The 24050-nt window shown below is 43.2% G+C and overlaps 2 protein-coding genes across 15 annotated transcripts; both read left to right on the forward strand.

Moving 5' to 3' along the window:
* The first annotated feature begins 6699 nt into the window (after positions 1-6699).
* LOC120699762 (putative receptor-like protein kinase At4g00960) lies at positions 6700-11559 on the forward strand. 9 transcript variants are annotated; one of them, XM_039983829.1, is made up of 9 exons: positions 6727-6869; positions 6987-7091; positions 7313-7488; positions 7574-7838; positions 8004-8241; positions 8347-8497; positions 8614-8829; positions 10295-10441; positions 10938-11559. In XM_039983829.1, exons 3-9 carry the CDS (start codon positions 7327-7329, stop codon positions 11307-11309), a joined length of 1551 nt encoding a protein of 516 aa, XP_039839763.1. In that variant the 5' UTR covers positions 6727-6869; positions 6987-7091; positions 7313-7326; the 3' UTR covers positions 11310-11559. The 9 variants fall into 9 exon arrangements, with proteins under 9 accessions (XP_039839764.1, XP_039839763.1, XP_039839762.1 ...); XM_039983828.1 differs by having other exon boundaries at positions 6987-7088; positions 7171-7488; XM_039983825.1 differs by having other exon boundaries at positions 6728-6869; positions 7171-7488.
* A 6375-nt stretch (positions 11560-17934) lies between these two features.
* LOC120699764 (calmodulin-binding protein 60 F-like) lies at positions 17935-22836 on the forward strand. 6 transcript variants are annotated; one of them, XM_039983835.1, is made up of 14 exons: positions 17935-18282; positions 18376-18430; positions 19010-19050; positions 19195-19285; positions 19463-19512; positions 19605-20134; positions 20296-20456; positions 20539-20739; positions 20835-21024; positions 21137-21274; positions 21365-21465; positions 21847-21901; positions 22007-22123; positions 22385-22792. In XM_039983835.1, exons 1-14 carry the CDS (start codon positions 18116-18118, stop codon positions 22543-22545), a joined length of 2058 nt encoding a protein of 685 aa, XP_039839769.1. In that variant the 5' UTR covers positions 17935-18115; the 3' UTR covers positions 22546-22792. The 6 variants fall into 6 exon arrangements, with proteins under 6 accessions (XP_039839769.1, XP_039839768.1, XP_039839770.1 ...); XM_039983834.1 differs by having other exon boundaries at positions 17953-18282; positions 20829-21024; positions 22385-22836; XM_039983836.1 differs by having other exon boundaries at positions 17953-18282; positions 20829-21024; positions 21137-21257; positions 21360-21465; positions 22385-22836.
* Positions 22837-24050: the final 1214 nt, after the last annotated feature.

Raw genomic sequence — 24050 nt, forward strand, 5'->3', positions numbered from 1 at the left:
AAACAGTACTCTAATTGTTGCAATCCGGACTACTAGAGAGTAAGTATCAAAGAAATCTTCTCCTTCCTTTTGGGTATAGCTCTTGACCACAAGTCTTGCCTTGTAGTTTTCAATAGTACCATCAGGTCTCGTTTTCTTTTTAAAGATCCACTTACATCCAACTGGTTTGCACCCGCTTGGACAATCAGTGATCTCCCGAGTCCCATTGAACATGATGGAGTCCATCTCACTATGGACTGCCCCTTTCCAATACTCTGCAACAGGAGATGCACAAGTCTCTAGAAGTATTTTTTGCACATCATCCACAAGATAAATAATAAAGTCATCAACAAAAGATTGTTGTTTCAGTTTGAGTATAAATCTGAGTTTCACTGTTGCTTGCCGTTCTCATAGGATAAACTTTCTCAAAGAATGAAGCATCACGCGACTCCATGATTGTGTATACACTCACATCAGGAGAATCTGATTTCACAACTAAAAATCTATAAGCTGTGTTGTTTTGTGCGTAATCCAAATACACACAATCAATTATCTTGGGTCCAAGTTTCTCTTTTTTGGCGCTGGTATATTGACTAACGTGCGTAGAAAATTGACATTAGGCTTACGCCTTTTTCATCACTTATAAGGAGTGACATCTTTGTTCTTTGTCACAACTCGACTAAGGACAAAGTTTGCTGTCAAAATAGCTTCCCCCCATCATTCATAGGACATACCAGAACTCTCTAACATGGTGTTTACCAACTCTGTAAGTGTCCAATTTTTTCTCTCAGCCACCCAATTTGATTGAGGTGAATATGGTGATGTGACCTCATGGATTATACCATGTTCAGCACAGAAATGAGAGAACTCATTGGAGATGTACTCTCCTCCACGATCATCGCGTGAATACTTGATCTTTCTCTCAAATTGGTTCTCAACCTCGGCCTTATAAATTTTAAAGTAGTGAAAAGCTTCATCTTTTATTTTCAGCAAATAAATATAGCAATAATGTCTAGCATCATCTATCAAAGTCATAAAATATCTTTTGCCTCCTCTAGCCAACAATCCATTCATCTCGTATAGATCTAAATGAATATGATCTAATGGTGCCAAATCTCTCTTTCCTCTAAACTCTTGAAATGTTTTCTAGATTGTTTTGCTTGTACACACGATTGGCACTTTGATCCATATCTTGTTTTAAGAAAACGAGTGATTGTCTAGCGAGAAGCCAAAGGATAAGGATAGGTGCATATACTTAATAGAAAATGTTTCTATCAAGCAAGAGAATTAATAGCAAGAGATTTATTGAATCCTAAGGCAAAAGGGCCCGAGACTCAAGGCCAGGCCACTTTTCATCAAGCTTTCTTTCCACACTATTATGGATAGTCAAATAATAGAAAAAATTAGATTTAGTTGTCCACAAATCCTATGAAAATAGAATTAACTACAATTTCGAGCCATAACACATGGTTCCATAAAATCTATACGATTTGTGTGCGCGCGTGCGCTCGTGTGTATGTGTGTGGGCCCGGGCCCAGGGCGTGCGGCCTGTGCAGCCGCACAGGACCCCTATTTTTCTAGGGCCCCAGTATATAAAGTAGCCCATTAACCAGTTTAGCTCCTTTCCTCAGCCCAAATGCAAACGACCAAAACAAAAGGCCACGACACCGAGGAATCCTGACTCTGCCTGTCGCGGCGACAGCCTGTTCAGTTGTCGTGCCGTCTTTTGACCGGCGTGGTCACCTGTCACTTCAGGGGACACATTTTCTAATCAAAAGCGTGCCCTCCCACGTAGGCAAAGTTAATAGTTGGACCTAACAAGCTAAATTAATATTAAGGTGCCCTTCAACGGTTCAACCATCACTTGATGGGCCATCAGGCGCATGCATGTATAGTGCCAGCAAAAGAGGAGAGATGATGTGCATGCAGTAAAGGACAACTAGCATGACGTCGCATGCAATTTTAAAATTAAAAAAACTATAACTATCAAACTAAGCATCCAAATAAAATTTGGATTGCACTATTATCTTTCTTATGACAAGATCTTCAAAATAAGACCACACTTGCCTATGTTTGAATAATATTTTTTTAATATTGTATAATTAATTTTAAATAATACGAACAAATATTTTACAACATGAATAAATAATTATTTTTACAAACAAAAAATTAAACATCACGAACAAATAATAATATGCAATGAACAAAAACTTTAAAAGTGCGAATATTTTATTGTATATATAAATAATGAAAAATAATATCACGAACAATAGAATCAACATCACAGAACAATTTAATCTACAAAGCAAATAAATAATTGAACATTGCGAATAAATTAGTTACACACAGACATAAGCAACAAATGTATCTACATCAAAAGAAATATTCTTATAAGCATATATACACATATTAAACAAGTTAATATATAAAATAAGTAAATTATAAAAGAAACATAAATTCACGGTTAACACATAGACATAAATGAATAAATAATAAAATAAAGAGAAGCTAATGTCCAGCCATGCATGCATGTGCATGCTGCTGCTGAACACGCAGATGCAAGGAAGTGAATAAATAATACGATAATGAGAGGATAATGTACAACTACGCATGCATGTACATGCTGCAGCATGCAACTGGCCAACTAATTCGCATGCGAATGTATGGCAAAAGAAAAGAAGGTTAAAGGCCTGCATACAACGCAATTGGGCCAAATAGAATTAAAACAGCCCAACTAATCCTTCAGGCGATGGATTCCACGTTTGTAGCCTAGGTGATATATAGCCTTCCCGTCTTTTGACTTCCTGTACCGACTGCCGATTCATCCAATCATCTTCACGAGTCACAACATGTCAACACCGAGGGTCGAGCTCAAGCCGCGCTGCGGCAGCCGCCGAAGCAGTATAAGGTTACCCAAAGTTTTCTTATTTATACTTCTGACGAATTATAGCCATTGGATAATTAGTGGCTGAAATCTTTTTTGTGAAAATCTCGAGGCTGCCTTTTTAAAAGATGGAAAATCTGATATTGATGCTAATGAACTTTATATCGAGTTGAAATTTCTTCAAAATTTCGTTCCAAAAGAAAATATGGACCCTGTTGAGATATTGAACTTTCTGAAGCGCCATAATTGTTTTTCCAATGCAACTAATGCATATAGAGTTCTATTGACCGTTCATGTGACTGTTGCCTTAGTAGAACGAAGCTTTTCTAAATTGAAGCTACTGAAGTCCTACATGCGTTCTACAATGATCCAAGAAAGACTTAATGATTTGACCATGATAGCACCTGAGAGTGACATATTGGAGAAGATTGATTATGAGTGAAGATTTGATTTCAAAAAACACGACAAGAATGAATCTATTTAAGTAAAGACTATACAACTAAAAATAAATATAGATACAATTCTTGATGTATTTCATCCCATATATTATAGTATGTTTAATATTTAATTATTCTTTTTAGTTAGCCTAGTATACCTCACTTTAAAGTTTCGCACATGCCTCTATTTATGCCAGCACGGCCGTCGAGGTGATGAGGAGCGAGCTTACTACATCATATTCTACTAGCGTCGAGAAGCACACATATCTATATATGTCAGCTCATTAAACCTGCTGGTCTGCAGATCCAAGAGGAACAAAGGTAGCAATCAAGCAAAAAAAAAAGTGCAACACGGCACCAAATCTCTCGAGTGGCCTGAAGCATGCATACCTGCATTTGGACATTGAACCTATTATGTCAGACGAACAGAGCGCGTGGCAGAGTAGCCTCGGATCTTCGCCGCTCTCCTGAATAATAGGCGAATCTCTGGTTGTTCTTTTACATAATATTTTAAAGAAAAAAACACAACCCCACTGCAGACCCGCCAAGGATCAACATGGGAGTCATCCATGGACGCGTAGGGACTCCCAACACTCCCAACGCGTGAAGAAGAGATGAGGATACACCATGGAACGAAGGAAAGGAGAGCAAAAAGCATCAGAGAAGACATAAAAAATACCAGGAAACACCAGCGGCGCCTCAAGTGGTTCAATTCCCGCTGTAGGGGAAAAACCTATTTTGTGACTGAAAAAAAATTTTGTGATCGATTAGCTTCTCTTGTGATCTTGTCTAGTGCGGCGTGGGTCCTTGCCCTTGCGGACGCAAAACAAGAAGCAGCAAAAGCCAGAGATCTCTGGCGATCGGGAGGACGACGACTCCACAGTCCACACGCGACGCGGTTGAGGAGAAATTCGCTCACGTCCTCCACTTCTCACCAACCACGAGGCCTTACGTGTGAGCAACATCGACTGCTCACCACCAACATTTGAACGGGCGTAGCCACGTTCTGATCTCTGTGTGTGTCCGCACCAAGAAAAAAGTCATAATCATTGATCACTTCTAAATTTTCACCACGTTTCCTTGACTACCATACATATTCGATGAAGTGCCACACCCCCCTCTATTCTTCTCTAACTTTAACCATGATAATGAAAAGATTAGAGTCGGTAGTTAAATTTTTTGGAAAATTCCTTCTACAGCCCTAGAAAAAATAGAGCTCCCCTCCATGGCTCTGGAAAAATGAAACTTCCTTATTTGACACCAATTTTATTTTCTTTCCCCTCTATGGCCCTACCGTTACATCCGTGAGCAACTTCCATTTGTTTCCTGCAGCGCCATTGCCTGCCGCCTGCGGTTCCAACCTTGTCGTAGGCGCGCCTTGCCCCGCCACCGGCCGCTCTCCCCGCCGGCCATCCGCGCCGCCGGTTGCTCGCACCGTCGGCCAGGGCGGCATGTCGCTGTGCCACCACACTGGGGTGGGGCCGTGTGCCTGCGCCGCCGCCGCGCTAGGCTGGTTGCGACCAAGCGCCGGGGAAGCCTACTCATGTCCCTCCACCGTCCGCGCCCACCGCCCTCGCCGCCACCTTCGACCGCTCCCTCCGCTCTTGTTGCCGCCGCCTGCTCAAGCTCTTCGCCCGGCTCGCCACCCTCGGCTCCCGCGCAAGCGCTACGCCGTGGCGGCCGGGTTCCAACGCCTCCGTTCTGCCTCCCCTTCCTAGCCAACCCAGTGTGGAACGCGCGGCGATGGCGAGCACACGAGCACGGTGAGGCTGCAGCGAACTCTTTTGTCGGGTTGGACGGAACAGAGGGAGCGGCGGTGGAGATTCTCACCGTGGGGGTAGAGGCAGTGGCGCTGGAAGCTGATTGGTGTTCACCGGCGGCGGCTCGATGCGGCGCATGGTGAGCTGGAGTTGAGCTGTGGGGGGGTCGAGAGGATGGGGACGAAGCTTCCCGTTGAAGGAATCGACCGCGGAGAGGCTTTGAACACGGCGAATTTCGGTGGCGGTCTTGTCAGTGGCAAGGGCGGGCGGCGAAGGCCGGCCTCGTTCAGCTGCTCCGGCAGGCGATCGCCGAGGCGTAGGCGTGGCGGGGTGTCGCCAATAGCCACGAGGAGTAGGATGAGGCGTGTGTCGTGCGGTCGGCGGTGGGGCGCGCGGTGGCGCGGCGCCTGCAGGTAGTGCTGGCTGGCTTGGGCTGGCCGCGCGCAATGCGGAGCTCGCCGAGCGGCTCCAGCAGGCAGTCGTGGAGGCGGAGGTAGAGGCAGGGCGGGGCGTCGCCAGTGGCCACAAGGACGCCCACGCGGGCGTGCGCACCACGCTAGAGCAGCTCCTGAGGCTGCCGCCACGCATCAAGGGCAAGGCTGAGGAGGCGCAGTCCTGCTGCTTCGAACGGGAGCGGAAGGAGGCACGCGGCGCCAATAGCGTCAATAGCAGGGCCGCAGCCGCGTGCAGGTCATGCGGCACGGTGGAGGCGCGCGTGCTGCTGCTGTTACCGGCACATGTGCCTGCTCCAGTCCAAACTCTCACGACAACTGAAGAAACGAAAGGAAGTTGCTCATGGAGGTAACGGTAGGGCTATAGAGGGGATAAGAAAATAAAATTGATGTCAAATAAGAAAGTCTCATTTTTCCAGGGCCATAGATGGGAGCTCTATTTTTTCTAGAGCCGTAGAAGGAATTTTTCCAAAAATTTTCCAATAGCAGTGTCCCGTCACCCGTGCGCAATCGAGAGCACGTGACAACTGACAAGTCAGCAAAGCTGTTGCCTACGACGCGCGACGCTCATTTCTCGGTCGGGGCTCATGACTCTGGCATGTTGCGCGTTAGTATGGATACGATTGGCGTACTTGCCGCATTTCGTTTCGCCCTTAAGGCCTCAACATAGAGGTGAAAAGTAATCCTACTCTACCATGCATAAGGTACGACTCGGTTCTTATAATCTGTGTATCCATAGCTACAATAAAATCAAGTAGATTGGATTTATTTTTTATTTTCTATAAGTTGAACAAGTTTCACATACGTATTCTCAAAACCAATTGTTTAATTCGTTTTACAAACTGAACTTGGTTGGTTACATTTGTTGTGGTGTAATCTCAATCTCAGGACCTGCCTGCTTAGTTTGTGCTCGTGGGTAGGGACTTGTTTGTGTATGTTTCGAAAAAAAATTACTTCAGTTTTAAAATGGGCATAAAGACTGAAAAATACACATACAGGTTAATCGTAGAGATTGATTTACCCCCTTTTTCCTGAACTAGTGATCAATAGTTTACCTTAGTATGCAGGGATGGGGAACTTGTATATATATATTGAAGGGAATATAGCTAGTTGGGTTATTCATCTCTATTGGGCCCGGTATGAGCGAATCTTGTTGTTGCCATTTGCCAACTTGTAGTATTAAACAAAAAGAAGGTACGATCACCACCGAACGACCCTCTTTCGGCTGCCGACGTCGAGACCACTTTGTTAAAGCAGCCAACCGCGTCATTGAAGGACAGCCGGCCTCGTTTTTCACGCCCCTGGTGGGAGGTGGAGCCTTTTTCCAGCAGCAGCATCTCCATCGGACCAAAACCAGGTTAGTGCTCAGACTTGTCTTTCAAGTGTACTTTCTCCTAGCTAGTGTTCTAGCAACCCGCTTCATCTTGCCTTGAATCTCTGGACTGTGACAAGAACACCTTCAACCTTCTCTCAGCTTCATTATTTGTGTTCCTCGGAGCGTTTCTTCCTGGATTTTTTCAGACTTTTCCTCACTATCTTAATCGCCAGAACAGTGCGCCGGGATCTGACTCCTGATGTAGTAAGCTTGCTTCCTCTCTCTCTCTCTCTCTGGAGCCACCTGGTAGAAGCAACAGTTTGTTATGTGTTCTGTTGTACAGTTATCCTGTTTTGGTGGAATAATCATTCAGTCACAAGTTATAACAGCAAGACTTGTTGAAGGCACTATTCAATCCGTGGGAAAGAACGCGACAAAAAAAAGGATGTTCGTTATCATCTAAAAGTGTTTGGTGTTCTTCTCAGAAAACAGAGCTAACATGGACGATGAGTCTGGCGGACATAATAAGCCAGAGAAGAGCATATTACACAATCAACGTTTGAATCTACAGAGTCTTTCATTAAAAGATATGAGAGAGGTCACAAATGATTTCTCTGATGAGAGGCTACTTGGACAAGGTGGTTTTGGTAGGGTGTATAAGGTAAGACTAAATCCTATTCTTTCTATAACAAACTTTGTCGATCAGGAAACTGCTATCCATACCAATAATATCAGAGATTAAACAGGGAGTTCTAGCAAATGGGGATACAATAGCTGTGAAGAAGCTTACATGGACAACGTCAGGACTTCAGGATAAGCAATATGAGAACGAAGCCCGTCATCTCATGAGGCTTAAACATCCAAACATAGTGCAACTTGTAGGATACTGTTCTGAAACAGAGAAGGAACTTGTACAACTGCCCAACGGGAAATACGTTTATGCTGAGAAGTCAGAAAGGCTGCTTTGCTTGGAGTACATGCCTAATGGAAGCCTCTGCAAGCATCTTTCCGGTATGGCAACCCAACACCATGGGTGTATCGTGTTCTTTTTTTCTTTCATTGAGTCATTCAAGCATCAAATTTCAATTTATGTGGTTAGAATCCTATTCACATACTATCCAGAGAACAACCATATGTGATTTCAGATATAACTTCAGATGCGTATTATAACTGTAGATGCATCTTCTGGACTTGATTGGGATACACGCTACAAAATTATTAGGGGTATATGCTATGGTTTACATTATCTTCATGAGGAGTGGCAAGCTGGTACCCCTATTATTCATAGGGACCTTAAACCTGCAAACATATTGCTCGATGATAATATGGTGCCAAAAATTGCTGACTTTGGTTTATCTAGGCTCTTCGGTGAGCTACAAACTCGAACCATCACAAAAAATCAGTATGGAACATTGTAAGTCAGATGCCTCTTAGATTCAACCTTTTGTCATCACCAAGTGCCTTTTTATTTACATTTCTCATAAGGCTTCAGAGTTGACCCACTCATGTTGCAATAAAGGGGTTACATGTCACCGGAATACTTAAACAGAGGCATAATCACAAAGAAGTTAGATATATTCAGTTTGGGCGTAATAATCATAGAGATAACTACAGGAGACAAGCACTACCCAGATAAGGTCGAAACATCATCCCAGGAATTCATTGAGTTTGTAAGTATACTATGTTTCAACTTTCAGGGAGGATGCCCCCTTTTCCAAATGAATGCTATTAAATTTTCCCTCTGCATAGTAATACTAACATTCTAGGTTTGTGATCTGGCTTCAAGGTACTTACGAACTGGAAAAATAGGCTCGAAAATGTACAAGGGTATACCTCTCGAGAATTTGATTGCCAACAAATAAGAAGGTGCCTTGAGATTGGTCTACTCTGCGTGAAACTTGATCGGGCAGAAAGGCCAACAACACGACAAATTATCGAGATGCTCGCATGGGGTGGTGCAGAATGCAGCAGCAAGAGGGAGGTAATTAAGGTTACCAAAAAAGTAAGTGTGTTTCACTATTATTTCATTGCACTACAGCAGTGATGGAATGAAACAAGTACGGCGGCGTTCATTTTGTAGATGAGGACATGTGCCTCACCTTGTAGAGGTAGCCACCTCTTTGTAATAGTTGCAGTCTATATAGATTCAGTGAACAGTATAGTAGCGGTACAGTAGCAGACGTTGGAGAAGCTGAAACCGGTCGGAGCTGCACTGAACTGGCTCTAACTATTGGTTGTTGAGCTTCCCTAAGAATACCTGGATTTTGGAACACCTTTAACTTGGATGCTAAACACCTAAAAAACACTCATTCTTTTCTAAAATAAAGTTACTTTGCATGCATGTTAATATAGGGAAAAGTCCGAATTACACCATCGAACTATTGCAGAAATCCGATTTTTAACCCTTAATTGCAAAATCAGATAACATAGGTCATCCAACTGTCGAAACCAGATAAATTTGACCCCTGGGTGGTTTGCAAGGTGGTTTTGTATTTTTTTTAAAAAAAATAAAAATTCTAATTAGATCTAAAAAATCAAAACTAATTCATTTTAAATCAGAAAAATATGAAACTAACATCAAAATTTTTCTAAAAATACAACCTATGTATTATTGCTCTATTTGGATCTTAGCTATTCAAAAATAATAGACATAACTACAAGCAACCAAATATTATGAAAATAAAAAAATAGATCTGGATAACTGAAAAATATCATGCCAATAGATAAATTACATTTTTAGAAAAAATTTGATACCCATTTCGTATTTTTTTATTTAAAATGAGTTACTTATGAGTTTAAATTTAAATATTTTTTATTCTTACAAAATAGAAAACCACCTTCAAAACCATGTAAGAGGCCAAATTTATCCGGTTTCAATAGGTGGATGACCTTTGTTATCCGGTTTTATAGTTCAAAGTTGAAAATTGGGCTTTTGTGATAGTTGGAGGGGTAAACCGGGCTTCTCCCGTTAATAAAATTCAAATGTGGCAACTGGCAAGTAGAAGCCAATAGCCTGTGCTAGGTAGACAGCTCCTTTATTTCATTTTTACGGCATTCAGCTGATATGCATAATGCATATGTTACTCTGGTATAAAAAAAATGCAGGAAAGTTTGGCACATCCACGTTCCACTAGCAATGTTGATCAACACACCAGGTAAAAACTCAACAATTTGTCTCTCAACTGTAATCCCTCCATTTTCAAAATGTATGGTGTTTTACTGTTGTCCGAAGTCAAATTTCTCTAACTTTAAATAAATGTGTATAAAAATACACTAGAATTATACTATCAGATACATACATTATCAATGTATGTTTTGTCACTTGATAAGTTTGTTGTAAACTCATGCGATCCGTCATGGCATACACTTTACCTTTATCATCAAACTTTCTTAAGGTCAATCCGGGGTGGGTGGATCCCCCACCTGAATTCATTGCCATATGGCAAAATTTGATTAATTTTTCACAGGGAGGTGTCGAAGAAGAGGAAGGTGCAGGAGAAGACGAGGGTTCAGATAACCTTGAGGTCGGACCCCAGCAACGGCAACCCAATAGACGACGGTTCCAGCTGGAGGAAGTACGGCCAGAAGAATGTTCTTGGAGCCAAGTTCCCAAGGTTAGCGCATCTTAATGGAATATGTATTTGTTTTCTTTTCAGAGCCTAAATCTGCACGTTTGTGTTTCTGGCAAGTGAAATAATCTAAATAATTTGTGTCTGCTTTTGAGTTAGATAGACCATTCTTCCTGAACGTTGTAGGCCTGTAGCCTTCCTTCTATTTTCAAATGATTTTTTTTCTGAACCAAATTGGCACAGCTCTGCCCTTCACTAAGATAGGAAGTAGAGTTTCAGAGACACAAATCACAAGCCAAAGGACCTTGGTCGTCATGAACCCCTGACTGTCAAGGTCTATTTTTAAATGATTGGCCTCCACTTGTCAGATAGGTTCATTTTTTAGATAAAGAAAAAAGATAGGGTCATTGGAACAATACTACAATCCTTCTTGTTAATCTTGCTCCGAGTTCACAATTAAAACCTCTCCTTTTCTTCTGGCAAGATTCACAACTGCAGCTTAGAAACTTTGAAACTGACCTGCGTCGAATAAATTTTACAGGTCCTACTACCGATGCACATACCACCGTACAATGGGATGCTTGGCTGTGAAGTCGGTGCAGCGGACCGACGAGGACCCGATGCTGTTCGACGTCGTCTACCAAGGCACGCACACGTGCGTTCAGAACGAGGGGTGGGGCGAAGCCACGCCGACACCGCCGCACGACATGCGCGAAAAAAATACAGTTGTGATGGACAGAGCAAGACATCGACTTGCTGGCAGTGGCGACGCCAGCCAATCCAATATGATATCATTCGGGGGACGGTAACAGCCTCGTCGGTGTTTTATACCCCGCAACCTACCGTGAGGTCAACCGATCTGTATCCCAAGATAGTAGATTGGGCAGAGTTGGAGTATCCACTGCTAGAATAGCGAGCACTTATGGTTGAAAACTGTCAGGAAACACCTGTGACCTGAAAACCGTTAGAGTGGCATAATACTCTACATACTGTTTAGGGTGTTATATATTGCACCATGTGTTTGTGTGTTATTTTGTCTAGTTTAGGTTTGAGGTCATTCTGTCGATCTATGCACTCCTACCCTCCTTTATATATTCTAGAGGGCGGAATCATTAGTCGGTTAGAAGGTACGAGTCTTAATAGAATTACAGGTACAAATCTTAGTAGGATTATAGAGGAATTATAGTAAGAGTCCATTTTCTTCCTTCCTTATGCACGCTGAGATCTTATCTCCGATATTCCTATTCCTTGATCCTCCAACCCTCGATCGTGTCGATCTGGGAACTTGGTGTCTACAAGCCAATCAAGCCTATGGACCAAGGCAGCTTGCCCCCCTGCTAGCGGGTGGCTGAACCTAGTTCTCAACTTCGATCATCTACATTAAGACAACAATTTGGATCATCTAAATAACTAAATCAAATACCTTGCAACTCATATTTATTTCTTGATGTTTTCGTCCAGCTTCTAGAAGTGCTATTACTTTTTTTTTCGAATCAAAAGTGCTAGCACTTTTTAGATGCTGGAATTGTTGTTGGAACTAAACCGAAAGTGAGAAATGTATAGTGCATTTCGATAGAAAGGAGAACGTTGTGTGCAGAAGCCTGCGAACCGGTTTCAAACCATTCGAAAACTGCATAATGAGCCCAGCCCAGCCCGCTCAGCCACGCTCTTGGAGAAATCATAGGAACCGGACTAGGACCCTGTTTGGATACATGACATAAATTTTATCCCTTACATTCTAGCTCTAAATTATCTCTCATGCATCCAAACATGTGGGATAATTTTGGGCTGAAGTGAATTAGCCCTCCCAAAATTCTTATCCCCTCCGAAGGGTGCTAACGGCTAATTTACATGGACCCCACGAAAAAGGTGAGTCTGCACTCACGTCTAGATATGAGAATGGAAGAGAGAAGATGGGCATTAGGCTATGCATCCAAATAGCTCATCTTAGAATAATTCTTAGCCTATCAATTATAGAAAATATTAGCCTTCAAAATTATTGCTGGGCTAATGTTCGGACCCACGCAAATTACCGCGCAGCCTTTTCGTCGGTCACTTTGATGCCTCGATCTCTCTGTACTGTCAGAGCTCTGGCATACTGTCCTATGCACCCAAGACATGGCATCTTCAAAGTGCCTGGCTGTCATGAGACACCGGAACTGGGAGCAGAACCAGCATTGTGTAGAGTGGCTAAGTGAAAAACAAACAAATTTTAAAAAAATAAAGCACCGATCAGTTATTTTTTAAAACGAACCAGATAACCGGATTGAAAAACTGCCAATTATATTAATAAGAAGAATAAACTCAGACCGGAAAAAAGAAAAACGCAACATCAGCCGATTGGATTGGGATATCAACCCATGCCGAACACGCCAGCGTGCTACTCACACTAACTCAACACACACAACATCATCCAGTTGGATTGGGACATCAACCAGATCTCTCTCAAATTTGCCTGGTTGGATTGAGATATCAACATGAGCCTCAACGGATCTCCATTCAGTCGGATTGAGATGTTGACGCGAGCCGCCACACAACCGACGCTGCAGACTGGAATTTATTTTAAAAGAAAAAAGAAAGAAAAGCGCCCTTTCAAAAGCAGCCACCCCGAAGCAAGTATCTCTGCTGGAATTGCCAAACAATACCTTCCGCGCGGCAGAGATGCCCGCCGCCACCTTAAAGGAAGGATATGACGCCAAAGGCGCCATCGACACCGTCCCAAGAAGATGGGTTTTCACCCGCATCGTCACCGTGTAGTGTAATGAAACAGCCGGCACTGCCAGCCCCACCACCATGGCACTGCTAGGGAGCCTCGCACGGCCGTATTCAACAACGCCACCACCACGATGCTGACATACGATCAAGCAAACCGCTGTCAGCCAAGTCACCGCGGTGCCGCCAACACACCATCGCACAGATCAAAGATGCCGTCACCTAGGAGCCCACCCGCCCGCCACGCCCGAGACACCACCAGGACAGCAGTCGCCGCGTGTCGGTCGCGGACGGCTGCAACAGCGTCGAGCCATGCCATGCTGGTGGTTGCGGACGCCTCCGTTGCTAGACGACGATGTGCACTGGCCGAGCCGCAACCCAACGCATGCGCCACCCGCCACCAGACACACGCCGTGCGCCGGCCGCAAGTTCCTGGCACGCCGAGAGCACGGGGAGGTGGATCCGGGGGCCGAGGTGGCGGATCCGGCCAATCCCTACCCGGAGCTAGCCTCAGACATGGCCATAGGCTGCCCCAAAGAGAGCGCGAAGGGGGAGAAAAGAAGAGGAGGGTGGTTGAGTCCTACAGCCACCTTCCTTGCGGCCGCACGGGCTTCCGGCGGCCACTTGGGTGACAGCGAGGGGGCAAGATCAGTGCTAGAGGGCTAGCAACACTAGGGCTGGGGTTCCGCTTGAGCCGCCCCGAGGAGAAGCGACGCGGGGCGATGGGGAAAAGTTGGATATGCCAAAGGCTCCGATCGGTTAAATTGTTGATAAATCATCTGAATATGTTCTCTATGGAGAATGGAATGGCAAGGTCAGGATAACTGATAACATCGGCAATCCAGTAAATGTTGTTGAGATATGTATAGTGACGACATTCTTTCATTCAACTTTCAGATTTTGTTATTGGCGAATGTTTTGAAGCTTTGTTTAATTTCAAGTGTTGTTCATCCAGTTCATGTCTTGCCACTTAGTGGGCCATAAAATATGTTTCTAGACGTGGTGAACAACTGAACATGTCTGTTGAGAACGAAATGTGTCATGTAATTCAGTAAACTACCTACATTAATATTCTAGGCTGCTGCTCTCAAATAAATGGGAAAGATGTTGGTGATTTTTTTAATCGCTATCTTCATTCAAGTTCTAGAATTATGTTAACTGATTCAAGGCCACATTTCTCTCTCCAAAACTTATATGACACGTTGGCGCATTCAAATAACATAGTGGGAGAAGAAGGCACGAATTAAAAACGGAAAATGCTCTTAGCTCAACATAGTCTGTTATAGGCATGAATTAAAAACGGAAAATGCTCTTAGCTCAACATAGTCTGTTATATTCGTCCTGAACCTAGTAGACTACGTCGAATAATAAATTTAATTATTAGAAAAACTAGTAGTTGGATGAAATTATACAAGGAATCTTAGTTTCAAAGAAAAGAAAAATTGGAAATATAGCGAAATTGGTAGACACTACAGATTTGATTATATTGAGCCTTGGCATGTAAACTTGCTAAGTGTAGATTTGATTATATTGAGCCTTGGCATGTAAACTTGCTTAGTGTTAACTTCCAAATTCAAAGAAACCCTGGAATGAAAATGGACAATTCTGAGCCAAAGATCTTTTTTTTTCAAAAAAAGACTAAGTGATTCTCAAATAAGAAGTCAAAGGGAAAGGATAGTTGCAGAAACTCAATGGAAGTTGTTCCATCGAGAAAGAGAATTAATGAATCCTAGGGAAAATGATTAAGAACCACTCTTCCCCAGGGCTGTCTTTCCACACTAGTATGAACAATGAAATAATGAGAAAAAAATGAATTCAATTGTCAACAGTTCCTACCGAAAATAGGATTGACGATTGATTTGATCCAAAGCACATAGTTTTATAAATTTTGTATGATTTTCCTAATCTAGAGATAGATGAGGAGCAAGCTTACTACATCAGATTCTACTGGCGTCGAGAAGAACAGAACGAATATTTATACATGTAAGCACATTACATTGAAACCTGTTGGTCCGCAGATTCAAGGGATGAAATTAAAGGTAGCGATCCAGCAAAAAAAAAAAAAAGATGTGCAACACGTCACCAAATCCTTCGAGTGGCAAGGGATGAAATTAAAGGTAGCGATCCAGCAAAAAAAAAAGATGTGCAACACGTCACCAAATCCTTCGAGTGGCCTGAAGCAGGCATACCTGTCAGAAGATCAGAGTGTGGCAGACTAGCCCTCCACAAGCTTGGCGTCTCTGATGGTTCCTACTCGCGCAACCTACGGATTTTCTTTCCCTGCACAGACTAGTCTGCCGGTGTCCTAATCACTTTCCTTGTGTACAATATGGAAATCCCCTGACAGTTCGTTTACAACTTTAATTATATATTATATTTTAAAGAAAATAACACGACCCTGCCCACTGCAGACTCGCCAAGGATCAACGATAGTCATCCATCCATCCATGGACGCGTAGGGACTCCCAACACTCCAACGCGTGAAGAAGAGGGACGAGGATACGCCATGGAACGAAGGAAACGAGAGCAAAAGGCATCAGAGAAGGCGTAGGGAAAACTACAGGAAACACCAAGTGTTCCCCGCTTTCTGATCGACTAGCTTCAATTCTCTGCTAGTGCGGCGTGGGTCCTTGCCCTCGCGGATGCAAAAACAAGAAGCAGCCAAAGCCAGAGATCTTTGGCTTTGGCGACCTGGGAGGACGACGACTCCACGCGCGACGCGACGCGGTTGAGGAGAAATAATTCACCCGCGTCCTCCACTTGTCACCAACCACACGGCCCTTACGCGTGAGCACACGGAGCCGGGATTTCTTGGGTTGATCGGTCACAGAGATTTGCCGCCGCTCCAGGCTTCATCGAGGGGCCGTTTGGCAATTCTATGCTGGGATTGCTATAGGGGCCGTTTGGATCCTCTCGTTTTGGAGGAATTGAAACCTGGAGTACTTAATAAACTAGGCTATTTAGCTTAGAATTTAACATCCCACCGCCACTTTCCAACCACATATTGTATAATATATTATACTAAAATGTGGAAATGTGGTAAAAAAAAGTATATGCAACAACTATCCGACATCAAGTTTTTTCTTGGAAATCCAAAACCGTCTAAATTTGGTTTCTCAACTAAACGTGAGCAAATCCAGAACCTTCTAAATTTGATTTCCCAACACCAACATTATATTTTCCAATTCCAAAACTGTACAAATTAATTTCATTTGTCAACTGAACACCTATCCGATCCAACCCAACCCAACCCAATAGGGGTTTAATTTCTGTTTTTTTTTGTAAGTTGTAACATGGTTTCAATTCGGGAAGTGCTATTAGACATACACAGCTAACTGAATTTAGATTTCTTTTCAGTTGGCAAGCAATACAATATCCGTTCCGTTGGACGGTAATCAAATGGCCCACAAAACAGCTCAATGCTATATTAGAGAAAGGGCAATGATATAGCCCACTCGCCGGCGAAATAAACTATAGGGTGGCTTACAATTAATGTAGCAACGGCATCAACAGCTTTGCAGCAGCACATGCAGCCAATGCGGAGGGAGAGCAGCAGAGCAGCGGATGGGAGCGCAACACGCGTATATCCACCCATTTCAAGCCGCCGTTTCACGAGACGCCTGTTCCGCACTCTCTCTCCTTTTTTCTCTCCCCGCTAGCGATGATTCAGTCGGCTTGCAGCCAACCATAATACTTGCCCTTATATATTCATCATGTTTATACACACCCATGACCCATCATGTCCTTCCATTTTTGGCAGCCGCCTTAAGCTTCGTCGGGCCGATCGAGCTGATTTCCCTCTGAACCCAATAGTAGTAAAGAAAGCGAAGAGATTTTGTGTTTAGTCGAGCACAGCTTCTTTATCTTTTTAGGAGGCCAGCTAATCTTTTTTCTATGTCATGTGTGATTTAGCTAATGTTTGGATGTAGGGGTTAATTTTTTTCAGCTAAAAATTAGCTCTAGATAATTCAAAAGGGGGCTAAGCATGGGTTAAAATTTAGCCAACTCCCCCAACTAAAATTTTGTCCAATAACCTCCAAATCCAGCGGATGAGGGCTAATTTAGTGGCAGCAGATATCATCCTATCCTCTCGTAGCGTGCCACCGTTCTGATTTTCGTTTTAAAATAGTCACTTTGTTGACACAGACAGGTGAACGAATGACCACACGGGGAGTGGAGTTTTCCGGTTACATTCTCGTGGCACGATCTTCTGCATCAGCACACCCACGTACCAATCCATGTGACTTCAGGCTTTGTGTGTCCTCGTTAGGCTTTCATGCTATATTTTTGCTACTAAAGTTGATGTATGTCATTCATAGGGCGAATCAAAATGGACTATTTTTGCTCTCATGTTACTCCATGTAAAACTTTGTGGGGGGATATGCATACAATATTTGAAGTTGTGGCCATGTTTAGTCCCCAAAAAATTTCCTACAGTAGCGGCCACATCGAATCTTCGGACACATGCATAGAGCATTAAATGCAGTTGAAAAATAACTAATTATAGAGTATAACTGTTTCATACAAAATAAATCTTTTAAGCCTAATTAGTCCATGATTGAGCATTAATTGTTAAATAACAACAAAATGTGCTACAATACTAAAATCTAAACTTTTTCAATGAACTAAACACACCCTAAAGAGAAATGAATCATGCATGTCTTCCATCGCCACACAATGACACAAGATCCTCCACTCCACTGTGAGGACGTTGGAGATTTCCCCTAAAAAAAAGGACGTTAGAGATTCCTTTCTTGTCAACCTTTCTTTCAAGAGTTTCCGTTTTTGCCCCCCTCACTCTAGCCAAGCCCAACCAGTTATAGAGGCAGCAGTAGCCAGTGCCCAGTAGCCACTGGCGAACTCCCGGCTGGTTGCTAGCCGAGTTGCCGTAGTACAATATTTGCGGCGCGCCTCGACTTTTCCACTTCCCCTCCCCTCCGACGCGGCGGCGACCAGGACCCGAGGAGAGAGCCGAGCCAGCCAGCGAGGGAGGGAGGGAGGGATCCAATGGCTCCCAAGAGGGAGCTGTTCGTGGCGGCCGGAGACGGCGGGGCGGCGCCGCCTCCGGAGAAGCGCCTGCGGGCGGAAGCGGCTCCCGGCAGCAGCCCCGAGCCGCCGTCGTCGCCGAGGCACTTTCTGGCCATCGTGCTCGTCGTCCTCTTCTTGAAACGCCCGTACGTGTCCAGTGTCCTCTCTCTTTCCTCTCTCACTCATCTGACTCTTTATCTCTTTCTCTCTCTCGTTGACGCCGTGCCGCGGTCGTGCAGGAAGGGTAGGAGCACGGACGCCATCCCAATCTCCGCCTTGAAGTTTGGTCGCATGGTGAGAGCACTAGCCCGAAAAAGCAATTTTTTTTTCTAGAAGAAACTGGGGGAAAAAGTTTCCCTTGTTGCTTCTGCTTTTTTTGTTTGCTGTAAACTGATATCCCCTTCATTTGAGTGTTTGCGGTAAAGTAATGCCCCCTGAATTGGGCTCAAATCCTCGTTTTGGTGTGTACTAGTTTTTTGAAAGAAATTGGTGTGTACTGTACTGTACCAACTGAATCCGAACAATTATGCTCAAAATACAGAGCGTTTCTTCATTTTTTTTTCGAATCGAGGCGATCCCCATTTCCATTTCACAACGGAAATACTAGTAGACTTACCGTTACAGAAAGGTGAGGAAGGAGGGGAACTAGCAGGACAGAGAGTTTCTTCATGAATTGTTATATTTAAGTCAGCTCAGGCTCTGTAGTTTCATACTATGAGCAAAGATTTTCTTCTTGGCTCCCCGTAGTGTATGTACTTTAAAGTATGATTGCTGTTTTTTTCCCACATATGATTGATCACTATCAATTTCTCTTGTTGTCTTGCCATGGTTGGTTACTTGACTGAGACTTACATGTTCTATTTGTTTGGATAGATGCGAGACCAGATTTGTCGTTTCATTAATCCCTTGTTTAGGTAAACATCTCGTTCCATTCCCACTTAATCTCAGCTACTACTACTTTCTTCGGTGCTTTAACAACAAAAGCCCTGTAATTTTGGGTTAGGGGGTTGACTCGAAGCAAATCTCAAAACACTTCCCTGTTTGGAATTTGGATGCAGCAAACTGGAAACTATGGATAGCAAACTGGAAACTATGGGTAGCAAACTGGGAAGAATGGAGGAGCAGATTCTGGATATCACCGTGAAAGTGGTCAGATCTCATTTGCATAATTACTTGCTCACTGTTTTCCGATGAAATTCTTTTTTCGTCGTTGCTTGTCAATTGGAATGCTTGTATGGTTGCAAAATAAGATCTTTGCTTGGTTGTTGCTTCTTCTTTTTGGGAAAAAAGCACTTGGGTTATTACTATTGCTTGTACCAAATGCAGGACAATATAGCACGGCGCTCTCCTGACCACCACAATCATGAGCAGTTCAGGTAAGGGACTTCTTTTTGTCCTGGTGGAGCAAAAGTTAATTTTTTAAAGTAATTAAACCTCATTTTACTATGCTTTCTTGTCTTTATTTCAGGCAAGAGACAAACCAGGAAGTCAAACCTGCTGAAGCTGAAGGATTGGCCAGTACTGAAGGCAAGGGTGAAAACACAAGCATTCAGCTGCGCTTCCTCAATGGAATGAACACGCAAGTTTACCATGACGATGAGATAAAATCTGACCGCAATACAGCCATTAGGATTGGCATATTCAATGGAGAGAAAATGATTGAATCAGGCGAGCTTTCGAATGTGCAAATTGAGATCTTCGCCCTTGAGGGTGACTTTCCTTATGCTTCCCCAAAGAGTTGGACTGCTAAGAAGTTCAATAAACATAGAGCCAATGCTCGGGATGGAAGAGGAAATGTGTTGGCAGGTGAAGGAATAAAAGCCCAGCTGAAGAATGGACAGTGCGATCTTGGCAGCATCAAATTCACAGAAAATTCAAGCAAGGCTCACAGAGGGAAGTTCATCATTGGGGCACGAGTTTGTGAGGGTGAGGTATCTGGCATCCGTGCCCAAGAGGCTGTCATGGACCCTGTGGTTGTGCAGGATCGCAGAAACAAATGTAGGTTTCCTGCTATCTGTATATCATCTTCATTTCACTTGATCAGAGATGATTAAGATATATGATGCTTGTCCAAGATTCGTATTGCAATCTTAAACACTTCAGGTGATGTGTTGACAGGTTATCATTGTTTACTTATTTCTCCCTTTTCTTTTTCGCAGTCAATGAAAAGCGACACCTTCCTAAGCTCGATGATCCGGTGCATCGATTGAAAGAAATTGCGAAAGATGGGATTTACTGCAAGAGGCTCGAGAAGGAGAAGATCCGCACTGTGCAGGACTTCTTGAAGGCTCTGAATAAGGATCCTGAGAAGCTTGCCAAAGTAAATCGCTTGAATATTTCTTGCATGCACGTCCCTCCATTTATGAATTTATGACAGACAGTCTCCATTTCTTGGTGTGCAGGTTCTCCAGATAAAAAAAGAACACAGGAACTGGGAGAAGATGGTCGAGCATGCAAGGAAGTGCCCCCTTGGGCGTGAGCTGAAATCATACCACTGCCCAGAGACAAACATTGTGCTCTTTTTCAATTGCGTGCATGGTTTTGTTGGAGCTGAATTTGATGGCCGTTACAGAGCGTGTGGCAAGTTTGACCAGGATGAACAGGTATATGTTGCGAAGTCAGGGTTAAGTAGCCATGGTGTCTTGTTCATCATTTTCTTCATTGGAAGCGAACATGTCTCATGTGTGTTTAGTTGCAGGATCTAGTAGATAAGCTGAAAGGGAGTGCATATGATCAATTGGATGCTCTTCGTCCTGATTATGTAATGACAGAGACAGACAACTTTCCTCGGCCACTTACTGCATATATAGGTGGCGCTGGTTCTAGTGCTGGAGTTGGACCATCCAACATGCCAAGTGGTTGTTCTGGTCCTGTTGCAGCTTATCAAGGTTAGAAAACCGGATATTTTTTTTAGGTTAAGAGAAAACCAGATATTTATCTGCCTGCTTGTGTTTCACACATGCAGCGTACATACCCTGATGATTGATAATTTTCTTTCAGCTGCATGTATTCCAGCTGTCGAAAGCTCGAGCCACACTCAGATTGAGTCATCCATTGCAAACACGAACATGGATCCCAGTCCCAGCTCCTCTATTCCTGATCGCCACAGTGCATATCAATATCAATATCAATATCAAGGTTCCTGCTTCAGTCTTGCAGTTGTTCCATCAACTCTCAATTGCTTCCTTGCAATCTCCCTTGCATGACTTTTAGGCATTCCATCTCAAGGAACCCGGCTTGCTGGTCAGGAGCAGTTCTCCTCTACCTCCCATAATGGTTTATGTCAGGAACCTGTTGGTCGACCGGACTCTTGTAGTTGGGCAACCAAGGTGAGCAATTGTTGTCTCATGATTATTAGTTTGATCTAACCAAAGACAGATGACCCGGTATCAAATGCTGGATAATTTTCCAGTTCCTATATGAATTGAATTGTTTAATTACAGTTTCATGTGATCGTGCTGCTGTTTTTTTTTTGGGCCTGCGTGCTCTGAACTTTCCTATTGTAACAACATAGTTCTGGCTACTCTCCTTTAGATTTTCAAAGCAGCTGGTAACCCCAGCTTGCTTAGCAGTTTCATTGTAAAATAACTTTCTATAAAATCTGGTGCTCTCTTTTTTTAAAAAAAGTTTAATTACAGAGTTCCTGCGAGGTTAATGCAGGAGTAACATAAAGCACAAACAGAATGTCATGGGCTGTTAATTTGGTGCAGGAGTTGTACCATGGAGATGAACAAGACGAAGTGGGGCGTTTCCTGAACCAAGCAGGTAGAGCAACAACCTCTGACCATTGGTACCAGCTCTTGTACGAACATCTAGTACAGAGCTGCATGGCATCTGACAATGGGTTTGCTTCCTTCCCATCATCACTAGGGTTTAATCAGGTGGACATCCAGAGTTCGCTCTTCTGGCTAGGCAATGACACCTTAGAAGCACCAACTTCCTCTCAGGGCTATATGATGTTAACACCACAACAACCTGCAGCTGGTGGTATGTGTTATCTTCTTCTACGTATCTCCCTTGTATCAAAACTCAAGGTTCAACCACACCTAATATTTTTTCGTTCAAGATCTTCAATTGAAAAAGTGAACAATACTGAACGTATTCAGAAAGAAAAAAAACATATGTGGACGGTGGGCTCATCCCTCAAATCAGACTGGAGCTAGGGCCAGTTTCCTGACTAATATAAATTTCATTGGCAGATCTAGTACCTCCAAACCAACTAATCTTGTTCAATTGGTTCCATTACAGGTGCTCCAGCATCAGCTCAAGGTAGCACATCAGCTCAAGGTAGCATGCAGAGCCAGATGCAAGCTCCCCTGCTCCAAAGCAATGACACCTCGGTGGCGTCGGCTTCTGCTGAACAGGCCCTTCCACCACAGGAATGGTCTTCCTGGAGCGACTTGATCTGAAGACTGACATTTGGTAGCTGTGCATAGATTTGATTCCCTGGATCAGGTACCAGGTGCAGCAACAGTTGTAAGCTAAAAAAAGAAGTAATACAGTTTTACGACTTCTATCACTATTTTCTCTTGTATAATGTAGAACCTGAAGTGTGGTGTGTGATTCAGCTGGACTGCTTTAGGGTACTGCCTGTTCATACAAGCCTGGTATGAGTGTAGAACTGTAATGCCTGGCAGGAGGAAAGAAAGAAAGAAAGAAAAACAACATTTTTCTAGTAAATTATGTTCAATTTCAGTGTATCTGCAGGACCAAAGAAAAAGGGATACCTCAAACAAGCACACCAACACCATTTTGGTAAGATTTAAACATGGTGCGTACGTTCAGCAACAACGAACTAGCCAGATCTTTGGTATTGTCCTTTCAAAAAAAAAAGATTTGTGGTATTGACTCAAACAATCCTGATGCGGATCATGGTCTTAACTTCCTAAGATGTTGCTAGTTCATGGGCCATTAGCACTATTAGCATGGGCCTCACCGTGCTCGACTCGGTCCACGGAGAAAGAAAACGGCCCATGCAAACAAAAAGTCTGATGGCGGAGAGGCAATTATTGGGCCTTCCAGCCCTTTTTCCTCTCCTTGCTGTGATGTTGCATGCTCCTTTAGCAACTTTGAGCCCAAAATTTTTAGCAATTTAAAAGTGATTATTGTTTAATCCTCCCTCTGTACTTCTGTATAAACAGTAAAGTTACAATTTGATACTCTCCCCGTTCTTAAATATATGGCATTTAGGACACATAAACAATCTCATGTTAGCTGGTCCTAAATATCATCATACATTTAAGTACAAGGGTAGTATCTAGAACATTGCACTCAACACTGGACGACCGCTGAGCAGATCTTCGACCCCAAATAGAATGACTTTGATTTGCAGGGACGTACTACTTTTGTATAATCATTTTTAAAAGAATTTATACCGGTGGTCGTTACCTCAGCCTCTCCATCTCCTGCTCGGCCTGAGCCATACTCGACTAGGGATGCAATTATTGGATCGATCCAAAAAATAATAAAATAAAGGAAAAAGTGTATTTTTCATCCCTTTAGTATTGCAAAGGTGTGACATTCATCTCTCATATTTCATTTGGTGCAAATCAACCCCTTAACTAACTAAAATGGTGCATTTATCATCCCCAACTTAATTTAGCAATGGTTTAGTGTCATATAATATTGGTTTAGGTCATGTAATTATCTTACTAATTGTGGCCTAGCCACGTCTAATGTTAAGCCAATTGCTATAATAATTTGACGTGAATTGGTTAAGTTAATTTTTCGGATAAAATTTTTATGGGGTACCCAATTTAGAGGATTTACTGATTTTTTAGACTTTATGTCGTCAACTCAGCATATTACATTGCTAAGCGGAGATTAGTCAAATGATTGTGTGGTATAAACTGCCATTAGATTGCATTAAACTATTATTAATTAAGGTGGGATGATAAATGCACTAGTTTAGTTA

Source organism: Panicum virgatum, chromosome 3K (assembly GCF_016808335.1).
Source record: "Panicum virgatum strain AP13 chromosome 3K, P.virgatum_v5, whole genome shotgun sequence".
Taxonomy (NCBI): domain Eukaryota; kingdom Viridiplantae; phylum Streptophyta; class Magnoliopsida; order Poales; family Poaceae; genus Panicum; species Panicum virgatum.

Bases quoted from the DNA above. Each gene is read 5' to 3' on its own strand.
- LOC120699762 (XM_039983830.1), top strand. From the start codon at position 7,327: ATGGACGATGAGTCTGGCGGACATAATAAGCCAGAGAAGAGCATATTA. The intron at 8,242-8,346 runs GTAAGTCAGATG...GTTGCAATAAAG, and splicing joins AAAAATCAGTATGGAACATT to GGGTTACATGTCACCGGAAT. The intron at 8,498-8,613 runs GTAAGTATACTA...TCTGGCTTCAAG, and splicing joins CCCAGGAATTCATTGAGTTT to GTACTTACGAACTGGAAAAA.
- LOC120699764 (XM_039983834.1), top strand. From the start codon at position 18,116: ATGGCTCCCAAGAGGGAGCTGTTCGTGGCGGCCGGAGACGGCGGGGCG. The intron at 21,025-21,136 runs GTTAGAAAACCG...ATTTTCTTTCAG, and splicing joins TCCTGTTGCAGCTTATCAAG to CTGCATGTATTCCAGCTGTC. The intron at 21,902-22,006 runs GTAGAGCAACAA...CATCATCACTAG, and splicing joins GCGTTTCCTGAACCAAGCAG to GGTTTAATCAGGTGGACATC.